Source organism: Ranitomeya variabilis, chromosome 1 (assembly GCF_051348905.1).
Source record: "Ranitomeya variabilis isolate aRanVar5 chromosome 1, aRanVar5.hap1, whole genome shotgun sequence".
Lineage (NCBI taxonomy): Eukaryota > Metazoa > Chordata > Amphibia > Anura > Dendrobatidae > Ranitomeya > Ranitomeya variabilis.
The window spans coordinates 802,488,389-802,515,340 of NC_135232.1; the positions used below are offsets into that span (position 1 = coordinate 802,488,389).

At 42.9% G+C, this 26,952-nt stretch overlaps 1 protein-coding gene across 2 annotated transcripts in view; it reads right to left on the reverse strand.

Moving 5' to 3' along the window:
• Window positions 1-5,356: 5,356 nt before the first annotated feature.
• The window catches only part of PURG (purine rich element binding protein G), an 81,771-nt gene continuing 60,175 nt past the window's right edge, over window positions 5,357-26,952 (reverse strand). The window contains exon 3 of one of the 2 annotated variants that reach the window (XM_077274024.1): window positions 5,357-6,650. In XM_077274024.1, the coding sequence (XP_077130139.1) occupies window positions 5,658-6,632 (975 nt within the window). In that variant the 5' untranslated portion in view covers window positions 6,633-6,650 and the 3' untranslated portion in view covers window positions 5,357-5,657. The remainder of the gene's footprint in view (window positions 6,651-26,952) is intronic. The other variant, XM_077274033.1, reaches the window with a different exon arrangement.

Below are 26,952 nucleotides of genomic sequence, written 5' to 3' on the forward strand. Positions count from 1 at the left end.
TAGAGTAATGGCTGAAAGTGTTAGCACCCTTGAAATTGATCCAGAAAATCAAATATTTCTCCACAAAAACTACTACAATTATACATGTTTTGTTATACACGTTTATTTCCTTTGTGTGTATTGGAAAACCACAAATAAATGAAACAAAAAGGCAAATGGGACATAATCTCACCCAAACCCCTCAAAAACGAGCAGGACAAAATTGTTGGCAAACAACTTTGTTTCAAGCATGTGATGCTCATTCAAACTCACCTGTGGCAATAACAGGTGTGGGCAATATGAAAAGCACACCTGAATTCAGATAAAAAGAGAAGTTGACGCAATCTTTGGATTGTGTGTATGCGCCACATTAAGCATGGAGAACAGAAGGAGGAGAAGAGAACTTTCTGACGACTTGAGAACTAAAGTTGTTAACAATATCAACACTCAAGCAGGACCAGACTGGCGATTTGGCAAATGCCAGAAGGGCCTGCCTTGTTGTGGGCTGCCTTGTCTGCAACGTTGTTAACAGAATCGGTGTTCTCAAGACACCGATACTGTTAAGAGTTGTGACAGAGCACAAAGTCGTTGACTCAGTCACTTACCCCAGCAGGCCATGGGTATCATTAGAAATATTGGACTTGTAGTAAATCTTCCTTTCCTCCTTCCAGGGTAATATTAGTTATATATCCCATCTAGTGCTTGGGGACGGGGACAGCATGAACCTGTGTGATATCAAATGCCAGGGCTGAATTTCAGCCCCAATCCGGGGGACTAGGTGCCTTGACTGTGTTCAAGGCATCATTAAATCTGAAGATTACTAATATTTTTCAGGTTGGAATTTAGTGCCCAGTGTCGGAAAGCTGGGTTTGCATCCTAGGTCATGAGTCTTGCAGCTGGACAATGACCCCAAACATACTTCAAGACACACCCAGACATAGATGGAAACAAAGCTCTGGAGAGTTCAGAAGTGGCCAACAATGAGTCCGGATCTAAATCCTATTGAACACCAGTGGAGGGATCTTACAATCTGCTGTTGGGAGAAGGCGCCTTCTATAGTGAGACACCTGGAGAAGTCTGCAAAAGAAGAGTGGTCCAAATTTCCACTTGAGACGTGTAAGAAGCTTGTTGATGGTTATAGGAAGTGACTGATTGCAGTTAACTATTCCAAAGGGTGTGCAACCAAATATTAAGTTGAGGGTGCCAATAATTTTGTCCAGCCCATATTTGGGGTTGTGTGTGAAATTATGTCCAATTTGCTTTTGTTTCTCTGTTTATTTGTGTGTTGTTCCAATACACACAAAGGAAATAAACACGTGTATAACAAAACATGTGTAGTTGCAATAATTTTCTGGGAGAAATACTTCATTTTCTGGAACAATTGCAAGGGTGCAAACACTTTCGGCCATGACACTATGTGACATAGCAAATTAACCTGTAGATACGGGGTTAATAGGGTTATTAACGTGCCTGGTGCCGCACTAAGCATAAGAAAATGAACTTTATTCTTCCCGGCAGCGTTCCAGTTTCAGTCACGTGGGCAGCGCCAACGCAGGTTAAGTCAACCGCTTTGAGTATAGCGAGTATAGTATGCAACACTGACTGCCAGCCATAATGCAGAGAAAAAGGTTGGTCAATGCTGGCGATACAGCCGCCGCTCTATTCAGAGCAGTGACTGAACCAGTGGGGGCACTGCCCCCGTGACAGAAAAGCTGCCGGGGAGAATAAAGTTCATTTTCTAAGTGCGGGCAGGTTAAAAATGCTAGTAACCTACAGATTAAGCCCATATCTGCATATTAATGGCGTTTTTTTCTGATGACAGGTACCCTTTAAGTCCTTGAGTCTTCAATATCAGAGCTTCACCGATCTGCTGCTCTCAAAGCTGGCAACCAGATGTTAGCAGTTACAGAGCTGAACAGCACAGCTCCATCAAGTGCGTAGTATGCTTCTGCTGAACTGCAGATCCTTGTCTGAATAGGGATGGATTTGCAGTGCTCTGTTTTACAACTGCTAACATCTGGCCGCCGCTGGCACTGAACAGGTAACGGGTGGAGGGGGGGTTGGGAACTGTACCCCTACCAAACTGATCTATCCTATAGGTCTATTTACATGAACTGATCGGCAGCACTATACGATTGCTGATCATTACTTGTTTGCCGATTAGCGGACATTTCATAGCCTGTTTACACAGGCAGACCCTCACTTCAGTTGCGCACTGATCAATCTGAATTAGGTTGTTCAGTGCACATAAACTGCTACTGTTCTCAGCAACACGAATCCTGTTTATACAGCATGATCCGCTGCCGAGAATGATGATCTTTTGTGTAGATTACTTAATTGGAGGAACCGTTCGTTGAGTGATTGGCCGACTGGTTAAACTGCAAGGTTATTTTGAATGAGTGTTTTGGTTCAATATAATTTTTCAGTGTAAATGGACCTTTATGATGGGTCATCAATATAAAAGTAGTGGAACAGACTTTGAAGCATATGGCCGGTAATATGACTGGTACACCCTGCAATGTTGCTGAATTACTTGTGTGAGCCAAGTTTATTTTGGTAGTTCTACAAGGGTCTAGCTGCTTGGGGCTTTAAAAAAAGTTATAAAATGAGGATGAATTACAGTTGTGTGAAACTAAAGAGTTTGATTAACTCAATCAAAAGCAATCAGAAGAATCATCAATTTGCGGATTTTTTTTGCGTTTTTTTCCGGAGGTTCTGGGATGCAATAATATAGTGGGAAATCTGCAAAATTAATGAACATGCTGCGTTTTTTCCGCGGGAAAAAAATGCAACATATGCACAAAAATTGCGGAATGCATTATAAATGATGGGATGCATATGTATGCATATTTTAAGCGTTTTTATTGCGTTTTTATAGCGAAAAAAAAACGCTAAAAATCCAGAACGTGTGCACACAGCCTTATAGTTACTGCAAATATATGATTGGTGTTGATTTTAACTGAGTTACACGGTGCGTCAGTGGTTAGCACTGCAGCCTTGCAGCACTGGGGTCCTGGGTTCTAATCCCACCTTGGACAACATCTGCAAGGAGTTTGTATGTTCTCCCCATGTTTGCATGGGTTTCCTCCAGGTACTCCGGTTTCCTCCCACACTCCAAAGACATACTGATAGGGATTCTAGATTGTGAGCCCCATCGGGGACAGTGATGATAATGTGTGCAACCTGTAAAGCGTTGCGGAATATGTTAGCGCTATATAAAAATAAAGATTATTATTATTAGTTACTCCAAGGAGCAAATCAGAATGTGACCAACATCAGTAAATCTAGATTATTAGAAACTTTGTTAATATACCAATCTCCTTTTATCAATCTGCAAATCTTACAGCTTCTTAAACGCTGGGGAGATCCTTGCTGTAGTGTTCTTCAATGGGATTACTTATGACTGGGCCCCGAGATCACTACTTTACTTTCAATAGCTCAATTTCTGAGAACATTCACAACATTTATATACAGCTATGCTGCTCTACCACTCACTGTTAAGCTCTATTCACATTAGAGTCAAAGCTAATTAATAAAAGATACAAGATGGAGTAAATATGATCTTTCAGAATTCCAATATGCAATTATTTTTTTCAGTCACATTTTAATATTACAGAAATTAATGATGCTGATAATGTAACAAAGAAAATTTTTGAATATTACATACACAACTTGAAATTTGGAAATGTTGTATATTTCGTACACAATTGGAAACAATACAGAAAAACCAGTATGCTGCATGTTTACCAAAATTAAGTGTTGATTACTTTAATCTTGCATTTAAATTCAAAATTAGTCATCTAAAGCCCTAAAAATGCCGGTTACTGTGAACTAGCTGATTTAGAATTTAAGGAGGACCTGTTAGCTCTTGTATTTCCCCTGGAATAGCATTTCTGGGTTATCGTTTTACATAACTATGTTATGCCATTCCTCCTTTAGCCCTTCTAGAAATTTTCGGAACAAACTGACTGTTGCTACTACTGCCCTTTTCAACAATTGAACAATATTAGACTATATAAGGACACCCCCCACCCCTAAAGTAGTAACACTCGGTTGTCAATTTATTCAGAAACGTCTAGGAGTGAGAACTGAAAAACAGCGGAATGCAAAGTTCTAAGAAAAATGCTTATTTCATTGGAAATACAATTTATTAAAACAAACATGTTAGAAAAAAAAGTGGGGAAATGCCAGTCACTGACAAATCAAGACATTGTAATGATATTTATGGACCAAAAAAGTTGAATTGTTACATTCTTCCCCGAATTAGCAGTGTGAACATATTCTCCATTACTACAGGCACTGGGATTAGCAGCAACAGTGTAGTGATACTTACTGTATACCCCACTTATAATCATTACTAAAGATAACTCTATAGATATGCTTAACATGCATAACTATGGTATACATACAATTTATAATTAAACACTAATGTTTCATATATATTTATATATATATATATATAATTTTTTTTTTCTTTAAATAAAAAATAAAAGTTTTTAGTGCTTCTACACCCAACATACAAAGTCAGCAACCCCTTGTGCAAAACAATACATAAAATAAGGGCAGATTTGGTATAGTTCAACTGTCCATTGTCATAAATAAGAACCCTACACCACACTTCAGGTGGAAATATAGGTCTTTCCATTTTTTTCTTTGTTAAAGCACCCAATCGTTCTTTGCTAGGAGATGCTGCATAAAACACAATCAAACGATACTCAACTAAAAGAATATTTTAACATTCACTAATATTTTTTTTTGTGACCTGATACTCACACGCACACACCGGGAAGGGGGGAAGGGGGGGGGGAATTAAGTAATCAGTTACCTTGACTTACAATATAAACAATTTCTCATAGTACAACAAGCCTATACATAGGTGCACCATAATCTATATATTTCTATATAAAATAGCCATGAAGGGAGGAATATTGTTAAAAGGCATAATTCTACTCTTTTACATATGCACGCTGCTACTGTCAGGATCTATTTTCTACCCTAGTTTCAGTGCAGCCATTTTGTTGACACTTGAACAGTTTCTTTGAAATGTAGAAATTCCTTGGCTGTAAACAGTGTAAACAGTTATCACACACTGTCAGCTACCATTCGTCTTTGTTGCTGATGGATTCTGCACCCAACAGACATTCTCAACTCTGAACAGAGTTTTACAAATGTGTAAATGCATTTCATATACATTCACAATAATAAATGCCCTGTATATAAGCTTGGCAGAGCTGAAAGCAAATCTGAAAATCAAACAAATAACTAAAGAAAAAAAATGTTGATTAGGTTATATATATTTGTATAATATCTATACATCTATGCAAGTAGAAATATAGATATAATGTAGTTTGCTTTTATAGTGCAATTTAAGCCTTACCTAAAGGTATTTTAAAAGGTTGAACTTTGTGCTGATCAAAAAAAAAAAAAAAACTTATACAGTCTGGAAAATATTGAAGCAGCTCTATCAGAGGCTGGTAAGCTCATAGTATCGTTTGTGTTGTAGGCTAAGATGCGGACACCAGACTCTTTGAAGGACTTCTTGTCCATTGATACTCTGCTAAAAAATAAAAAAAGGAATGAACAAAAATGGAAAAAATAGGTAAATCTTCTAAAAGACTACAGAATTTGTCTCCAATAAAAAGACATCAAATTTTGTAAGGTGTCCACTGGAATTTGTTTTATTCAGGACACTCTTGCTCTTCACTACTGTCCACACGTGCATCCATCCTCTTTTCTTTATGGCTATTGTAAATTTTTCTCATTTCCTCTTCATATTTGATAAAATTGTCCCCAAACCTGGTCCATACTTTGTAAGGGACTGTGATAGTGTTGCGATAGGGCGGTCTAACCTCGCTTACCCTCAAGAATATGCCATAACGGTTTGAGCCAACGTCAAAGTAGAACCTCTTATTGTCCACACGGAAAGATGTTCCTTCTGGAAGCTCAGGAGGTTCATCCCCACCACCTCGTCGTTCTTCTATATCTCCTTCGCCATAATCTTCAATTAGCTGAACTAATGCATCTCTGAATTCAATCATACCTTGCGCTGGTAGAACTATAGTCTGCTCTTGACCCAAACTCTGCCCAAAATAACCAATCATTCCAGGTCCTCTGGTCATAGTTTGTCTTATTCTAAGAAAGCGTCCCCGTTGGTTCTCTTTAAGGTCTAAATAATATTTTCTATTGTCGCGTTCAATATACTCAGTTTTCAGAACACTGTGTGTTGCAGGTTCTTCTGATCCAACAGAACCTGAAGGTGAGGATGGATGAGGCCTCCTTCTAGAATCATGCTCTTTCTCATTACCATGTTCACTTCTTTGAGAATGACTACTTCGTAGACCCAAATGAGCATAGTGCTCAATAAAATCTCCTAAACAATCTTTTAATTCAGCAGCCACAGACAAGGATAATGTTAACTTGCTTTTTCTAATATTATCCTGTCGACCTCTACCAATCCAAACTTCTGCAATCTTTAAAAAACGACCTCGAGCGCTCTGCTTGACGTCCAAGTAAAACCTTTTTTTTTGAATGTCAACTCGCTTAGATGCTAGCTCTTGTATCTCTAAATTTTGCGTGGAGGGGTAACTGTATTGCTGTGGATAAATGTTCCTGCTTATACCTGCACTTTCCCTTTGGCCTCTTCCTCGATCCATATTTAATGTCTCAGTCAGCTAGAAAAAAAAATAAAAGAATTGTTAATTAAAATATTAGGTACAGTTGAAACAATAACACTACCCCCAAACTGCCTCAATGTTTTCTCTATGGAGACCCCAAAGTATTTTCTACTGCCAATGTAAATGAATTAAGAAAAAGGTCAGCATGCAAAGTATACTTACATTTCCGTTGACAATTGAGCTACAGTTATACCACATTGAAAATTCTAAGGCTGTGGCACACATTGCAGATATGGGTGCAGAATTTTCTGCACAAAATCTGCATCTCCTGATAGAAAACGCAGGTGCGTTTTTGATGCGTTTTTTGTGCGGTTTTGATGCGTTTTTTGTGCGGTTTTGATGCGTTTTTTGCACGAATTTTACGCAGTTTTTACCACTGCGGATTTCTATTAATGGAGGGGTGCAGAAACGCTGCAGAAACGCACAAAAGAAGTGACATGCACTTCTTTGAAATCTGCAGTGTTTCTGCGCTGATTTTTCTGCACCATGTGCACAGCTTTTTTTTTCACATTGATTTACATTGTACTGTACATCACAGTGCAGATCTGCAGCGTTTCTGGAGCAGAAAAAAACGCTGCAGATCTGCACTAAATCTGCACTAAATCTGCATCGTGTGCACATAGCCTAAAACATGTATTGCAGTAATACTGTAACAATTTTACTAGCTACTAGAAGCACAGGACTCGAAATTATCAGAGAAAATAATCTTACAGTTTGATTACACGTTACTAAGCACACTAGACAACAGTCACTTGACCAAGTTGTTCTTGAATATGTCAGAGTCGGGTCTCTCTCCATGATCCAAAGCAGTCAGCTACCCCATTTGAAACAAGTTCTTTAAATGAGAAGACTTTTTTGCTTCTGAACTTTAAAAACACCTATCCAGATTTTTTTTTTACCACTGGAGAGGTGCTTCTCTTACACTTACCAGCCGCCATCTTCACCTTTTAACGCTGCAGCTACAGTTGGTCTAGAACAGATTGTGACCTGAAGGATTTTTCCCGTGTTGCTGTTGCGAGAAAGAGGTAATTTTTCAATGCAAGTCTACGAAAGCCTCGTTCTGGCCCTCACTGACTTGCAATGAGAGCGTGTAGCCATTCCTTCTGACTTCCGGCCAGTCGAAGTTGGAGTCACAAGATGTCACCACGGTACCCGAGTGGCGCCGATAAAGGTAATGACAACGGCAGGTAAGTAAAAGTATAGTCTATAAGTGGAAGTCGGTTCAACCCAAATTGAATACTGAACTTCGGTCACGAACACAAGATATCAAAGGTATGGAATATCTTACAGTTATGCTAAACACCACTATTGAGCGTTTTAATGCAGTTTGAACTCTGTGACACGTATTGGGTTCAGAGAGACTACTAATAAGCGTAGCGGCGATTGGTTGACATGGGTCATATAGTAAGTTTCTTTATCTCTCTCCACCCCCTTCTGTCTCAGTGTCTTGTTGTGCAATTGTTTTTGTTAGAACAACATATTAAGATGCAGACTTGCTATGTGGAATTTACTTGTATTGATGATTACTGTTTATTGTCAGAAATTGTTCCTACTATTGCTATCTTAAGAAATCTATTTTTAGTCTATTTTCCTGTCCTTTTCTGTAATACTATACAGAAAATTTAATAAAATCCCCCCAAAAAAGAAGTAAAAATGGGCACCACTCCAGCGATGAAAAAAAACAAAAACTGAAAACGCTAGAGTGTTACTTTGATTGGCCAAAAGTCTATCTCCATAAAAAGAACCTGACTTGGTTGACATGGCTGCAGCAGAAATGACACATCGCGATAGCTCATGACTAGAGTAGAGCGAATTTGTTCGGGTTCCCTTATTCGGCAAGCTATAGCGCTCACCGAATAAGCTGCAGAGAGAACTCGGCTTCCTGGATCACGCTGGCTGATCAGTGCCGCAGCTGCATGTGTCACAACTGTGTCACAGTCACAGAACACGCATGCGACAAATGCAGCTGCGGCGCCGATCAGCCAGCGCGATCCAGGAAGCCGGGTTCCCTCTGCAGCTTATTCGGTAAGCGCTATAGCTTGCCGAATAAGAGTGAACCCGAACAAATTCACTCAACTGTACTCATGACGGCTACAGCCAATCACTGAACTCAACTGTCTTACGACATCTGCCTTGAAATGCACCACGAACCCAGTGATAGCGTCCATAGTGTTGTTTGTAATCCTGACTGTACCTGCTATTGAAAGCGAGGGTGGATCAGTTCCTCACTGCTCCTCCTCCCTATTCCTGACTGCTAGTAACAGCCAGCCCCCTAATAACATCTCCTTTCATACAGTCGGGGATCAGTGAAAGGCATTGTCAGCCCCGGTTAAGCTACTACATTCATTCTGTGCAAGCTCTGCCTGCACTCTCCCTCCCATCGGGATCCATGTCTGTTAATTTCACAGCTTCTTTCAGTCAGGTTGACACATGTCAGAGTAAGCCACGGAAGTGCATTATGTATGGACGTGTGGTTCAGCGCTCTGCCTCTGCTCCCTGCCTGACACATGACAGTACACGTTACGAGTAGAGCTGAGCGAATTTCTTCAGGTCCCCACTTATTTGGCAAGCTAGAACGCTTGCCGAATAAGCTGCAGAGGGAACCCGGATATATGGAGCGCACCGGCTGATCAGGGCTGCAGCTGCATCTGTCGTGGCTGTGTCACTGTCACAGTACATGCATGGAGAGCCGACACATGCAGCTGCAGCACTGATCAGCCGGCGCGCTCCATGTATCCGGGTTCCCTCTGCAACTTATTTGGCAAGTGCTATAGCTTGACAAATAAACGGGGATCCACAGGAATTTGCTCAACTATGACCATATTTCAGCAAAATTTTTCATTTTCTCTCAAAGAAGTAGAAGAGTTCAATCGTTCATCAAAACTAACTGGGCCTGAGGCAATTCCTTTATACCCTCAAATAGAGTTGTTGCCCATGTGGTTACTGCTTTGCCACTAACCCAAGTTAGTGTAGAGAGGTTGTTCTCGAGCCTTACAATAATTAAGTCAGATTTGAGGTCATCTATGAAGGAGGATCTGATGGAGGCGATACTATTTCTCAGAGCAAATTCATAGACCGCACAAATGCTATTCAGTACGTTTTTGTTGAAAACTGTTTTTTTCCCCACTTACTGCAGAGTGTATAATAAATTGTAAATATGCAAAGTTTTTTGTGTTCTAAAGTTGTATTCCAATAAATATATTTTATGTCCTAAATGGCTTTATTATTAAATCATAATGGTAATTAAAAGCCTGATCTTACAATTTTACTAGAGTGAATGTATCACTTAAACATGAGCCATGTATGAGGGAGTCATAAGTCAGAGTCAAGGAAATGGAGGAGCCAGAGGTTTGGCTTACTGACCCCACAGCCCTGGTGCCAAAATACAAAATGGCACCTCCCCCATAAGTGACACATTTTGGAAATTATACCCATTAAAGAATTCATCTAGTGGTGTATTGAGCACTTTCAAGCTACAGGTGTGATTCACAAAACTTTATAACATTTTTTTTTTCTGAAAACAAAAAAGTTAATTTTTTCCACTAAATTACTGTTTTAGCACCAAATTTATAATTTTCATGAAGGGTAATAGTAGAAAATGGACCCCATTATTATTTGTTAGGCAATTTCTCCTGAACACAGCGATACCCTATACGGGATCAAAAACTAGTGTATGGGCACATGGCAAAACTCAAAGCGCTATTTAATTTTTTGAACGTAAATTTGGACACAGTGTTGCAATTGTAGATTCCCTGAGGTGTCAAAGAAGCAGAAATACCCACAAGTGATACCATTTGGCAAACTAAACCTCATAAGGAATTCATCTATGGGTGTGGTGAGCATTTTTAACGCACAGACTATATCAGAATTTTATAAGATTGGGCTGTGAGAACAAAAAACTTGGGTTTTTTTTCTGCTAAAACTTTACTTTAGCCTCAAAGTTATAATTCACACAAGAGGCATTAGAATAAAATGGACAGGACAATTTGAAATGCAATTTTTAATCGAGATATAGTTGCACACTGGCATTTGAGCACACGACAAATCGGATGGGAAGGAGCGCTACTTAACTTTTAGAACGCAGATACTGTTTGACTAGATTGTGGGCTTCATTAGCTGAGAACCTAACGTGCCAAAACAACAGAAAACCCCACAAGTGACCCAATATTAGAAACTTCACTGCTTAAGATTTTCATATAAGGTTATATTGAGAATTTTGAACCCAAAAGGTGCCTCACAGAATTTTATAACACTAGGACGTAGAAATATAACATTTTAGTGGTAAATATGTTTGTTTTTTTATTAGCAGCAAAATTGCAGCTACACAAGGCTTAATAGTTGACAAATAAATGAATCAACATAGAAAAAAGGGGAAAGGATTTAGTCAGTGCTCACCAGAGTATCACAGGACCACGGGTGCCAGGTTCATTGTGGCTGGAGTCCACTTGGAAATGTAAGCAAAGAAGAAAAAAAACAGCACCAGGTGATTTCCATAAAATTTAGATTTTTCCTTTATTTAATCCATAGTATGCAAAAAGTTAAAAACATACATGTCATTAAATGTCATGGGGCAAACATCCCCCGCACGCCCCTTGACATTTAATGACACGTGACATGCGGGGGATGTTTGCACCTTGACATTTAATGACATGTATGTTTTTAACTTTTTGCAAACTTTGGGTTAAATAAAAGAAAAATGTAAATTTTTATGGAAATAACCTGGTGCTGTTTTTTTCTTCTTTGCCCGTTAATAGACACAATTTGTTTAGCAACTTCTCCCAAACGTGGCGATAGTCTATATGTCCTTAGACCCTTAGAAACTACTATTTGGTCACATTGTGGGGTTGAGAAAGTCTTAATTACTTACCGTTAATGGTATTTTTCGGACGCCATGACAGCACCAACGAGAGAGAGGATCTGCCCTTCAGGAACAGAAAACCTACAGATACAAAAGGGCAGCACTTCTCCCACGCATCAGTTGGATTACAGATCTCAAGAGCACCACCAAGGTCAATGGCAAAAACATTTGTACATTACTCTAATGACTATTTCTTATATGTGAACCTTATAAGAGGAAGAAGTGCACACCCAAAGTAAAAGGGGGAGGGAATCTAAGGGTGCTGTCATGGGCTCTGAAAAATACCATTAACGGTAAGTAACTAAGACTTTATTCGGTCTCCCATGACAGCACCAAATAGAAAATTACAGAGAGTAATTATCTAGGGAGGGACTACAGCCTGCAGTACCCTTATACCGAAGGAGAGGTCTGAGGATGCAACCAAATCTAATCTATAATGATTGTAAAATGTGCACGGAGAAGACCAAGTGGCTGCCTTACATATTTGGTCAATGGAGACTTCCGACCTTTCTGCCCACGAGGCTGCCATGGACCGAGTGGAGTGCGCCCTCAGCTTCTGAGGTGCCAGCCTGCCACTTTAAGTGTACGCTAGAGAAATAGCCTCCCTGATCCACCTAGCTATTGTGATCTTCGACAACCGAAGACCCTTCCTGGTGCCTTGAAAGGAGACAAACAAGGCATTGTCCTTTTTCCAGGAATCAGTGACTGATAGGTACTCTAGAAGACATCTAACATCTAGAGCAGGGGTGTCAAACTGCATTCCTCAAGGGCTGCAAACAGGTCATATTTTCAGGATTTCCTTGTATTGCACAGGTGATCATTTAAACACCTGCACAGAATGATTCCAGCACCTTGTGCAATGAGAAGGAAATCTTGAAAACACGCATGGTTTGAGGCCCTCGAGGAATGCAGTTTGACACCCCTGATCTAGAGTGTGGAGGTTTCTTTCTGGTTGGTCGGGTTGGAGATGGAAGGACTATTTCCTGTGTTCTATGAAAACTGGAAGCTACATTAAGTAAGCTGGATCAGGTCTAAGTATAACCCTATCGTCGTGGAACTGTGTATACAGAGGGAGTCTAGAAAGTGCCTGGATGTCACTCACCCTTCGAGCTGATGTTAATGCCACCAAGAAGGCTACCTTGAGGTAGAGTATCTTAACAGAGGCTGATGAAATGGCCGTGAGCACTAGGTTTAAATCCCACGGCATAAACCTTTTCCTAACTATGGGTCTTGACTTGCCGGCTGCTTTAATAAACCTGCTAATCCAGTAGTTATTGGAGACTTCACAGCTAAAAAGGGCCCCTAAGGCTGATACCTGCACCTTAAGGGTACTGGTGGAAAGACCCATGTCTAGACCTTTCTGAAGGAGCTCCAGGATTTGAGCTATTGGAACCTCCTTCCCAGCTACAAATTCTGAATTCTGTAAGAATTTTTTCCATGTTCTAGCATAGATCCTGGCCGTAATCTCCTTCCTACTTTTAAGAAGGGTATTAAGTTTGGAGAAAAACCCCTTAGCAACGACCTTTCAAACTCCAAGCTGTCAGATGGAGGACTGCCACCTGAGGATGGTAGACTGGGCCCTGGGATAGGAGATCTGGAACGCCCGGTAGCGCCCAAGGATCGGATACCGACATGGCTCTGGGACATGAGAACCATGTCCTCCTGGGCCTAAAAGGGGCGATCACTATTACCATTGCTTTGTCCTTCCTGATTTTCCTCACTACTAGAGGTAGCAGAGATAAGGGAGGAAAGGTGTAAGCCAGACTGAAATTCCATTTTATTAGCAAGACATCTACTGCCAGCGGGCCTTCTCTGGGGTCCAGTGAGAACAATTGTCTCACTTTCCTATTGCTCCTGGTAGCGAAGGGGTCCACGACCGGCTGACCCCCACAATCTGGTTGATGATGGCATTTTTCTAGAGACCATTCCCATTGTCTTAGTTGGTTGCGGCTTGAAAAGTCTGCTGTGGCATTGTCCTTTCATCTTATATGCAGTGCTGTTAAAGATAGAAAATGTTGCTCTGTTAACTGGAACAGACATTCTGTTGCTTCCATCAGAGGTCTGGAACGAGTCCTGCCCTGGTGGTTGATATAGGCCACTGTGACCTGCTTGTAGAAAAGGACCCGCAAGTGATGACCCTGCAGATATACAAGCTTTTTAACTGCTAGTTCTACTGCCATTAATTCCTTCAGATAGAAGAACTGTCTACGTCATGTTGTTCCCATAGGCCCTGGATCATGACCTCACCCATATGAGCCCCCCAGCTAGTAGGGCTTGCATCCGTGGTGACCACCCGGGTTATGTTATACTCTCAGGGAACCCCTCTGGATAGGTTACTCTGGTCTAGCCACCATTCAAGGGATTTCACAGAGGTTCGAGATAAAGTCAGCAGACCCTCTAAATAACTCCCAAGGCTCCTACCATTCAACAAGACGCCCCTTTGTAGAGCCCTTATATTAAATTGTGCCCACTGGACCGCGGGGATGCAAGATAACAGGGAACCCAACAGGGACATGGCTTTCCTGAGGGACATGGTGGGGTTGTTAGAAGCGTTGAGAACCTGATAGCGGAGATGGATCAACTTGTCAGATGGTAGATGACACTCCTGAGTCTCAGAGTCTAAAATTAGGCCCAATAACTAATGCACCCTCAGAGGCTGTAACCGTGATTTTTTTTAATATTTAGTAGCCACCCTAAGCGTTCCAGGATGGACATTGCCCTTTCCAGCTGTACTAAACAATGGTCCGCTTTTCTGCCTACAATAAGGAAGTTGTCGAGGTAGGGAATAATAAGGAGGTCTGATTCACGCAGGAGGGCCATGACCTCAGCCATAACCCTAGTGAATACGCGAGGGGCAACCTCAAGGCCAAAGGGAAGGGCCCTAAACTGGAAGTGACGGACTGAACCTCCCATGGAAACTGCTACTCTAAGGAAACGTTGATGGGCTAAATGAATGGGTACATGATAATATGCATCCTTTAGATCTAACACCACCATGAAACAGTTTTCAAACAATAGCTTTACTGCTGAACTAATTGACTCCATCTTAAAGAGAACCTGTCACCCTTAAAATCGAGGGTGAGCTAAGCCCACCGGCATCAGGGGCTTATCTACAGCATTCTGTAATGCTGTAGATAAGCCCCCAATGTATCCTAAAAGATGAGAAAAAGAGGTTAGATTATACTTACCTGGGCGAGCGGTCCAATCCAGTGGGTGTCGCGGTCCAGGGCCTTCCATCTTCATAGGATGACGTCCTCTTCTGGTCTTCACGCTGCGTGCTCCGGCGCAGGTGTACTTTGTCTGCCCTGTTGAGGGCAGAGCAAAATACTGCAGTGCGCAGGCGCCGGGAAAGGTCAGAGAGGCCCGGGCAGACAAAGTACGCCTGCGCCAGAGCTGCAGCGTGAATACAAGAATAGGACGTCATCGTAAGAAGATGGGAGGCCCCGGACCGCGACGCCCATCGTACCGGGACTGCCCCTGGGTGAGTATAATCTAACCTTTTTCTCATCTTTCAGGTTACATCGGGGGCTTATCTTCAGCATTACAGAATGCTGTAGATAAGCCCCTGATGCTGGTGGGCTTAGCTCACTCTCGATTTTGGGGGTGACAGGTTCCCTTTAAAGGGACGTATTATCAGAAACTTATTGAGGGCTTTAAGAATAATGATGGTTCTGAAGAAACAGTCTGGCTTTCGAACAAAAAGTAGAGGGGAGTAGAATCTACCAGTACTTCTACCAAGACCTTTTTATGACATAGATCATGGATCTCCGACTTCAGGGCAGCCTGTTCTGAAGAAGAAGTCTGGAAGGGAGTAGCCTTGAATCTAGTCTGAGGAACGGAATAAAATTCTAATTGAAGCCCTGATAAAATCAGACTTAAAATCCAGTCACTGTTGGAGATCAGGGACCAGACCGGGTAGAAGACCGCTAGCCTACCCTCCACAGGCACCGCTAGTCATTGGGATGGTTTCTTATGCTCCCGTGAGGAGCCTCCAAACATAAATCCCATACCTTTTCTCTTCCTTTCTTTTCATCCCACGTAACTCGCTCCCTGGAAGGCCTCCTATGACTGAACCTTCTCCTGCTCAAAGGACGTCGGTAGGAAGCAGTCTGTAAACTGGGGAACTTTTTATCATCCCCTGCCTTTTCTAAAAGTTAATCTAGGACTGGACCAAAAAGGTACTCCCCTTCACATGGGATGGAGTAGAGTTGGGCTCTGGCTTGGATATCACCAGGCAAACATTTCAGCCACAGTGCCCTTCGAGCCGCATTGGACAGTCCTGGTGCCCTAGCTGCCATCCATACAGAGTCCGCTGAGGCGTCGTCTAGGAAGGCTGCAGCTCCCTGAATTATAGGTAAGGCCTTTAAGACGGACTCTCACAGGGCTCTGTCCTTTAACTGGGATTCTAGTTGATCCGGCCAGACCATCATGGATCTGGCTGTACAGGTGGAGGCTACTTCCGGTCTCAGGGAGCCAGTTGACATCTCCCAAGTCTCTTTAAGGAAGGAGTCCGCCTTTTTGTCTAAAGAGTCCTTCAAGAAGCCCAGGTCCTCAAAAGGGAAAGGAAGGTTTTTTAGAGGCTTTAGCCACAGCTGCATCGAGCTTCGGGGCCTTGTCTCATCTATTAACCATGGGATCCTCAAAAGGGATATCTACGTTTGAATGCCGGAGACAAGGAACCCCTTTTTTCTGGCCTCTTCCATTCTCTGCCTACCAAGCTCTGAATTTTACTATTCAGCGGAAAGGATCTGCATTTACTTGGATCCAATCTGCCAAACATTAAGTCTTGTACTAAAGGCTCCGGCCTGGAATCTGCCACCCCATGGTGGACCTGACCGCTTTAACCAATTTATCCATGCGGTCTAACGGAAAACAGAAATGGCTAGAGTCCTCCTCTCAAGATGAAGAAGGCCCCGAGGAATCTTCATCCTTTCTAAGGTCAGCCGATGAAATCTGAGTCTGTAAACCTCATTCTACCATCACTCCCTTTCTTCTTAGAACTCTTCTGAGATAGAGACTTTAAGGACTCCTTCACCTCCGACCTAATAATTTCTCTTAGGCTCGTGGTGAAGTTGGTGGTTTCCTCCGCTACCTGTAGAAGGGGGAAATATAAGGCACTGCATTCTAGCTAAAGGATAACCATCCCCCTTTTAGCATCCTACCGTCTGCCGTACACAAGGTTGACATAACTTTTTTGGTTAAGCGTCTGGCAGGGGACATCTGCAAAGGGTACACTCCCTTTTCTCGATTTCCCAGAACACTTCTTCCCCGGATCACGAGGGGGACATTTCTCTGCCGATTCTGCTTATTCCTCCACCCTGGAGGAACTCTTGAAGCTGGACAGATCACTTGCCCGGCTACTACCCGTTTCCCAGGCCTTCTGTCGGGGCTTTATACGGGGCCTCACAGAAGCATGCTGCTCTGCATTCGGTTGCTGCAGGTCCTCCTGCTGCTCCAAGGAAGCTTCTGCCACGTCCATCCTGGTAATGGCTCAGTAGCACTGTCTGCAGGCGTCCAGAACCTTTATGTCACTTACCCCCGGATAGCCGGGTCAGCAGGTCTCTGGCCAGGGGGGTACCACCCCGCTCCAGACCCAACATGCCTCCCGACTCCTCGCCCCCCCTCCAGGCCACCATCCCCGGCGAGCCGCGCGCACGTGACCCGGCGATATACCGGGAGAAAAAAAGCCGTCCAGCACCCGAGTTCCGGTTTGGCCTTCCAGGCCCCCCCATCCCCGACACGTTTCCAGCATGACCACCAATGAGGCCGCAGGAGCACGCGAGGGGACCACTCAGAGACGTCACCAGCTGAGTGCAGGACAGAAACTGATGGATCCATCGGGGAGGATACTTACCTTCCAGTGCTGGCCCTCCGTAGATGGAGTCCTCTGGACACCGCTCCACCTGCTCCGCTCAGAGATGTGGAATCTTCCCCCCGGACCCATCGTGGTGCTTCCAGGGACCCCCACTACCTAAAACCGACCGGTAGGGCCTGGGTTCCTGAAGAATCCTTCAGGTATCTGTAGTAACCCCGTCCTCTTCAGGAACAGGAAACCAACTGTAATCCAACTGATGCGTGGGAGACGTGCTGCCCTTTTGTATCTGTAGGTTTCCTGTTCCTGAAGGGCGGATCCCCTCTCTTGTTGGTGCGGTCATGGGCGACCGAATAAAGAAGGATTTTGGAGAAAAGATTTTGCTGGAATAGTTCGTGGGCGATATTTGCAAAGCTCCGAAGGTGGCAAAACAGCAAAAGAACAAACAAACAAACAAACAAAAAAAAACAGTTGCCCCATTTTAGAGACTGCATCTCTCAATGAATTAATTTACAGTTCGGCGACTACTTTGGACTTACAGGTGTTTTTACTTTCTAACATTCATGCTATGATTTATTCTGGAGATTTGCAAATATGCTGGTTAGCGCCCAAACATTGTGCCTAGCTTGTGCTTGTGGCGACAAACACCCCGTAAATTGTTATTCGGGGGGCGCGAGCCATGTCGATTTTCCAGAATCTTTGTTCTACCAGTAACGTGGGAACCCCTATATTTACAGTGACAGATAATGGACCGACCTGAGTGGGAACTGGTTGTGCATGGAATAAATACCTTTTTTCATGGATTTATTTTTTTTAATCGTTTTCAGTATATGGCTAAGATTACATTCTTGTGTTCTATGCTGAGCAATTACGTCGGGTTTCCGAGTAAATGGGCAGCATGGTGGCTCAGTGGTTAGCACTGCTGCCTTGCAGCGCTGGGGTCCAGGGTTTCAATCCAACCAAGGACAACATCTACAAGAAGTTTGTATGTTCTCCCCGTATTTGCGTGGGTTTCCTATGGGTACTCCATTTCCCTCCCACACTACAAAGACATACAGACAGTGAGTTTAGATTGTGAGCCCCATGGAGACAGTGATGATAATGTCTGTAAAGTGCTGTGGAATGTGATGGCACTATATATGCAATGCATAATAAATAACAAAATCCCACAAAAAATGCAATCAAGAAGAGACCCCCAGCGGAACCGCTCACTATAATGAGGCAGATGGAGTCACTTTGGACTCAGTTTGGTATCTGTTCCAGAAGTATCCATCTTTTTTAGTATTGCATACATCTGTAAATGTCCATACTTGTGCTCTAAAAAGACACCTAAAATGATGGTAGACCACCGGAACAGGGGCCAGACGGAGTCGAAAGCGACTGCATCTGCCACATTATAGTGAATGGTTCCCTCGTTTGTGTGAATCGCGGTTTTTGGGATTTACAAGGAAATCCCAATGTCAGCACTCAGCAGTGTGCACTGGATAGATATGAACCAAGCCTTTTTATGATTTTTGGGAGGCAGAATGAACAAAGACAGCAGTACAAGAATAGTTTTTATTTTTCTGACGTTTATTTGTATGGTATAAGTGATCAGGTGCTTTATTTTTCCTGTCAGTGCAATTGCAGCGATATCAAATTTGCATTTCTAATATATAATTGTCTAAGGGTCACTTCCGTCTTTCTGTCTGTCACGGATATTCATTGGTCTGTCATGTAATCCAAGTCGCTGATTGGTCGTGGCAAAACAGCCACGACCAATCAGCGACGGGCACAGTCCGGCGGAAAAATGGCCGCTCCTTCCTCCCCGCAGTCAGTGCCTGCTCCGTACTCCCCTCCAGTCTGCGCTCACACAGGGTTAATGGCAGCGTTGACCGCGGTGTAACGCACTCGGTTAACGCTGCTATTAACCCTGTGTGACCAACTTTTTACTATTCATGCTGCCCACCGCACACAGGGCCAGGACTTCAACGGGCCTTCGGAGGGTGAGTATATGTTTATTTTTTATTTTAACTCTGTATACTACGTGGCTCTGTGCTGTATACTCCGTCGCTGTGCAATATACTACGTGGCTGGGTAATATACTACGTACGTGGCTGGGCAATATACTACGTGGCTGGGCAATATACTACGTGGCTCTGTGCTGTATACTCCGTCACTGTGCAATATACTACGTGGCTGGGCAATATACTACGTGGCTGGGCAATATACTACGTGGCTGGGCAATATACTACGTACGTGGCTGGGCAATATACTACGTACGTGGCTGGGCAATATACTACGTACGTGGCTGGGCAATATACTATGTACGTGGCTGGGCAATATACTACGTACGTGGCTGGGCAATATACTACGTACGTGGCTGGGCAATATACTACGTACGTGGCTGGGCAATATACTACGTACGTGGCTGGGCAATATACTACGTACGTGGCTGGGCAATATACTACGTACGTGGCTGGGCAATATACTACATACGTGGCTGGGCAATATACTACATACGTGGCTGGGCAATATACTACGTACGTGGCTTCGCAATATACTACATGACTGGGCAATATACTACGTAGCTGGGCAATATACTACGTGGCTGGGCAATATCCTACGTGGCTGGGCAATATCCTACGTGGACATGCATATTCTAGAATACCCGATGCGTTAGAATCTGGCCACCATCTAGTATTTTATATTTTGCTATTGCACAGTAGAAATCCTTTTTTTTTTTCATAAAAAAAAAAAATTGCTTTTTAGTGAAAAATATTTTGAGAGCTGAAACTTTTATTTTTGGCAAACAGAGCTGTATGAAAGTATATTTTTTTCGCAAAAAAGTTGATGATTTCTTTAGGGTTTTCCCACAAGTTAATTTTAATCAATACATCTTGGAATAAGCCCTCGCGGGCAGGGTCCTCTCTACTCCTGTACCAGTTGTGACTTGTATTGTTCAAGATTATTGTACCTGTTTTTATTATGTATACCCCTCCTCACATGTAAAGCGCCATGGAATAAATGGTGCTATAACCCCTTTCTGCCAGCTGACGGAATAGTACGTCAGCTGGCAGATCCCCTGCTTTAAGGTGGGCTCCGGCGGTGAGCCCACCTTAAAGCCGCGACATGTCAGCTGTTTTGTACAGCTGACATGTGCGCGCAATGAGCGCGAGCGGAATCGCGATCCGCTCGTGCCCATTAACTAGTTAAATGCCGCCGTCAAGCTCTGACAGCGGCATTTAACTAGCGCTCCCGGCCACGCGGCCGGAAGTGCTCGCACCGCTGACCCCCGTCACATGATCGGGGGTCAGCGGTGCATTGCCATAACAACCAGAGGTCTCCTTAAGACCTCTATGGTTGTTGATGGCTGATTGCTTTGAGCGCCACCCTGTGGTCGGCGCTCAAAGTACACCTGCCTTTCTGCTACATAGAGGTGATCTGTATTTCACCTCTATGTAGCAGAGCCGATCGTGTAGTGCATGCTTCTAGCCTCCTATGGAGGCTATTGAAGCATGCCAAAATAAAAAAATAAAAAGTGTTTAAAAATATAAAAAAAATAAAAAAAAAAATATAAAAGTTCAAATCACCCCCCATTCGCCCCAATCAAAATAAAACAATAAAAAAAAAATCAAACCTACACATATTTGGTATTGCCGCGTTCAGAATCGCCAGATCTATCAATAAAAACAAAGGATTAACCTGACCGCTAAATGGCGTAGCGAAAAAAAAAAAAATCAAAACGCCAAAATTACGTTTTTTTTTGGTCGCCGCGACATTGCATTAAAATGCAATAACGGGCGATCAAAAGAATGTATCTACACCAAAATGCTATCATTAAAAACGCCAGCTCGGCACGCAAAAAATAAGCCCTCACCCGACCCCAGATCATGAAAATTGGAGATGCTACGGGTATCGGAAAATCGCGCAATTTTTTTTTTTTTAAGCAAACTTTGGAATTTATTTTCACCACTTAGATAAAAAATAACCTAGACATGTTAGGTGTCTATGAACTCGTAATGACCTGGAGAATCATAATGGCAGATTAGTTTTAGCATTTGGTGAACCTAGCAAAAAAGCCAAACAAAAAACAAGTGTGAGATTGCACTTTTTTTGCAATTTCATCACACTTGGAATTTTTTTCCCGTTTTCTGTTACACGGCATGATAAAACCAATGGTATCGTTCAAAAGTGCATCTCGTCCCGCAAAAAATAAGCCCTCACATGGCCATATTGACGGAAAAATAAAAAAAGTTATGGCTCTGGGAAGGAGGGGAGCGAAAAACAAAAACGAAAAAAGCTCCGGGGGTGAAGGGGATAATAATAAATAATAATAATAATCATTTCCACAATTGGATATGTTTAACAAAAAAAAAAAGTCCCTGTGCGGAGATAATCTTATAAATGTGCCCCTGCTGTGCACTGTGTAATGGCCGTGTCTGACCGTACAGGGGCATGGTCTGATCATACCACAGCTCCTGGGTAGGGGAGAACGCAAAATAGAGTATATAGACAGGCAACATGGGATTAAAGATGATACTTTTTGTGAGGTAAAACATTTCCCTGCCCGTTTTTAAGCAAAATGTTTTACCTCAAAGAAAGAATAATTTGTGATCCTGTGCTGTAATGACTGTATACTCTTTTGCTTACTCCCCTGGCAAGGAGATGTCGTATAATCATACCATGTCCCTGTACGGTCAGACACAGCCATTGCACAGTACACAAAAGGGGCACATTTATAAAATTATCTCAGCACTGGAACATTATTATTTTTTATACACATCCAATTATGGAAGCTATTATTCCAAGATCTATTGATTAAAACAAACTTTGTTCATGGGACTACCCCTTTAAGCATGTGGGGGTTTAGTATCCATTTAGTTTTTTGTAATTTAGAGTAAATTTGTACACATGAAAAAGTGCAAAATTTATCGTGACTGTCAAAGGCACAAATCCCAGTAATTCAGAGATCTATTTTTTTGCTTTTAGGTGTCAAAATATCTGAATTTTGATGAAAAATTAGAAAATTTCACAATTTTCAAACTTTCAATTTTTATGCCCTTAAACCTATGCAGCAGCGACCCTGTAAGCTACATTCAGATTATAAGATGCACTACCATTTCCCCCAAAAATTTTGGGGAAAAAAAGTGCATTTTATAATCCAAAAAAATACCGCAATTGCATTTTCACCACAAAAATGGTTTAGCCCAAGATTTTACATTTTCACACAGAGAAATGGGTAAAAGTGGCACCAAAATTTGTCATACAATTTCTGCTGAGCGTTCAATGAACACATGCGGGATCATCGCATGTACAAAAGCTGGTAAGCTTTGGACGGGGCAGGTGCCGCTGTGTCCAAAGCGCTGCCATTCTGGACCGTGGAAACATAGCCTTACAGGGAATCTTCTGCCGGATGTTCGGTCTGAATCACATATTTCAGAGATTTAAATTAAAAACCCAGTGTAAGCACTCAGCACAACAAGACTTACTGGGATCTTTGGGAGGCAGAATGAACAAATCAACAACAGGCCAAGAATTGGTTTTATTTTTTATATGCCATTGCTTGAGCGGTATTAGTGATTGGATCACTTTATTCTTCAGGTTGGTGTGATTACAGTGATATCACATTTATATTGTTTTTTATGTTTGGCAATGATCACACACTCAAGCATCAAAGTCTCTAGCCTCCTGATGATCCTTAAGTGGAGAAACACGTAGAGGTTTTCATGACATCCAAACCATAAGTATCCCATATCTATGCTGATATGTTGAGATTTCTTCATATGCATATGTCTCTACCCTTTTGATATATGGTGATCATAGACATCATTAACAATGGGTGATCTGGTGGAGTAATGCTTTGTTTATCAAAAAGAGACTCTCTAATATAGAGATGTATTCAACTCCCATTACCTCTTTTCCGTATTATCTTCATTGTGAGATTTCTTTTTACATGTTTCTTTTTAACATGCATCTGTTTATAATTTGATATAAGTGTTTTCACCTGCCTATATCATTATTTTGTTAGACAGCCCTGTGGTAGATATTGGTATTTATCAAAATGGGATTCCCAGGGTCAGCAGCCGTGGAGCGGAGGCGCCATATCCACTGACAATCAGGGTGCCAACCTCCGCTGTTAGGCAGGTATTGATACAGCAGGGAACAGAATAGTTAGGTATACCTATATGTTTTTATTATGCACACGTCACTTTACTAGTGTGATTCTGCTCACCCTTTGTATGCATATTTACCAATTGTTTGTCTTTATTGCTAGTCCTCAGACGGTATACTATCATGTTCTCTTCCCCTATGTTTGTATAAATGGCTGACTGAATGAAGCACAAACATAGGGTCATTCAGGAGTTCTGAGGGACAGCTGTCGAGGCCCGGGGGCGCCATTGCTCGTTTATAGGTTTAGTGTGCCAACCTCCGCTGTCAGGCAGACACTCAGAATAAGGTGTTAAGTGTAGAGTGAACTTAAGGCCCCGTCTCACATAGCGAGATCGCTAGCGAAATCGCTGCTGAGTCACAAGTTTTGTGACGCAACAGCGACCTCAGTAGCGATCTCGCTATGTTTGACACGTACCAGCGACCCGGCCCCTGCTGTGAGATCGCTGGTCGTGTCGGAATGGCCTGGACCTTTTTTTGGTCGTTGAGGTCCCGCTGACATCGCTGAATCGGTGTGTGTGACACGGATTCAGCGATGTCTTCACTGGTAACCAGGGTAAACATCGGGTTACTAAGCGCAGGGCCGCGCTTAGTAACCTGATGTTTACCGTGGTTACCAGCGTAAAAGTAAAAAACAAACAAACCGTACATACTCACATTCCGGTGTCCTTCAGGTCCCTTGCCGTCTGCTTCCCGCTCTGACTGACTGCCGGCCGGAAAGTAAGAGCAGATCACAGCGGTGACGTCACCGCTGTGATCTGCTTTCACTTTACGGCGGCACTCAGTCAGAGCGGGAAGCAGACGGCAAGGGACCTGAAGGACACCGGAATGTGAGTATGTACGGTTTGTTTGTTTTTTACTTTTACGCTGGTAACCACGGTAAACATCGTGTTACTAAGCGCGGCCCTGCGCTTAGTAACCCGATGTTTACCCTGGTTACCCGGGGACCTCGGCATCGTTGGTCGCTGGAGAGCGGTCTGTGTGACAGCTCCCCAGCGACCACACAGCAACAAAACAGCGACGCTGCAGCGATCAGCATCGTTGTCTGTATCGCTGCAGCGTCGCTGTGTGTGACGGGGCCTTTAGTGAGCACTATATTTGCATGGTGATTGTGGTCTATTTTTTTTATAGATATATTAAATAAAAGCTATATTTTACTTTACCAAAAAATAGACCAGGGTTTCTTTTTGCTTCTCTTGGATTAATAAACCCTACCGATACATGGTTCTTTAAAACTTAACTATCACACACAAAAAAAAAAAAAAAAAAAGTATTTGCATTTCCATAGACCTATATTTCTGCCGACAATCATGTGAGGACTTGTTTTTTGAGCATTGAGTTGATGTTTTATTGGCACCATTTTTTCCTCATTACACCGTTTAACGATCGGGTTAATTTATTTTTTATATTGATAGATCGGGCGATTCTGAACGCAGCGATACCAAATATGTGTATGTTTAATTTTTTCTTATGGTTTTACATTGAATGGGGCGAAAGGGAGGTGGATTTGAACTTTTATATTTTTAAAACACTTTTTTTTGTTTTAGTTTTGGCATGCTTCAATAGTCTCCATTGGAGACTAGAAGCTGCCATAATCCGATCGGCTCTGCTACATGATCAGATGGCCTATATGTAGCAGAAATGCTCACTTACTATGAGCGCCGACCACCTGCGGCGCTCATAGCAATCCGGCAGTGACAACCATAGAGGTCTGCTGGAGACCTCTGGTTGTCATGCCAACCCATCGGTGACCCGCGATCACATGACGGGGTCACCGATGGGCAGGATTTCCGGCACACATGTCGGTAGTGCGAGTTAAATGCCAGTCAGAAATTGACAGCAGCATTTAACTAGTTAACAGCTGCAGGTGGATCGCGATTCCACCCGCAGCTGTTGCGGGTACATGTCAGAAGTATATATTAACTGACATGTGCCCAGAAAGGTGCGGCCTCAGCGCCGGAGCCCACACCAAACAGGGGGAGTCCAACATCGGCGTACTATTACGCACGATGTCGGAAAGGGGTTAAAACCTTTTTCTTTTTTAACTTCTATTACTCTGATCGCTGGTACAATGCATTGCAATACACAATAGCACTATATGCATTATACCAGTCGGTGCTACACATTGACAGAAACCTGTTATGCTCCTAGCATGGTCTAAATGGGCTAACATAGCTGGCAGACCCGGAGGTCGTCATGACGACCTCAGGTTGCTATGACAACTGTCGTCAACCTACTTTGACAGTTGATTGGAAACATATCCTAAACAAATAGAACAAGACTATCCCTTGTAACAGAGCTTGGCAAAGTGCGGACGCGGACAGAGACAACCGAAGGGCTGAAAACAGAGATCCAAGGGTTGCACAATGCCCTCGCCCAGTGCTGCCGCCCGATTCTAGAAGAAAAAGCTATCCGGATTCTCAGGATTTAGACAGTCGTGAATACATTGATGGAGGATGGCATGTTTTTTTTTCCTCATATGTATATGGGATGTTTACATGTACATAGGGGAGTCACACTGCATATAGAGGGGCTATGTGGGGGCACAGACTGTATATAGAGCGGCTATATGAGGGCTCATACTGTATGTAGGGGACTGTGTGGGAGCTCATATGGTATATAGGGGAATGTCAGCATACTTAATCCTGATCAATGTTAAGTAATAATATTAATATAAAATAATAATTATAATTAGAGATGGGTAAACCCGAACAGTAAAAGTTTGGCGTCCGTACCGTACACCTACTGTTCGGGCAACGACACCGAACATGGACTTCACCAGGTAGTCAGTGTTACCGTTCAGGTTGTCTGCCCGAACACTGGGTGTTCGTCACACTGTTATGTGCATGACAGCGTGGCAAACACCGCTTCTGATCGGCGGTGAAATCATCCCCGCCGGTCAGAGAGCCGCAAAAGACCAGCCGTTCCTGTTCTCGCTGTTATTAGCAGCAGCAGGCGTCGGATGATGGGAGCAGTTGTCCCATCCGCTGACACCAGTGACCGGATGTAAACTTTATACCTCCGATCACAGCAGAGCGCTCACACTGTCTTGACAGCGTGGATGATTTCACCGCCATTCAGAAGCGGTGTTTGCCGCGTTGTCATGCACATGACAGCGTGGCAAACACTGCATGTTCGGGTCCCCCTTTCAAGTGAATGGTGTCCGGGTACTGTTCCGGTACCCAAACTTTTTGTACCCGTTCGGCCGAACCTGAACATCCAGGTGTCCGCCCATCTCTAATTATAATGAATGTTAATATTAACCCCTTAGTGACGGAGCCAAATTTTTGAAATCTGACCAGTGTCACTTTATGTGGTAATAACTCTGCAACGCTTCAACAAATCCCAGTGATTTTGAGACTGTTTTTTCGTGACACATTATACTTTATGATAATGGTAAAATTAGGTCAATATGTTTTGTGTTTATTTATTAAAAATATCAAAAATGTAAGAAAAATGTTAAAAAATTAGCAATTTTC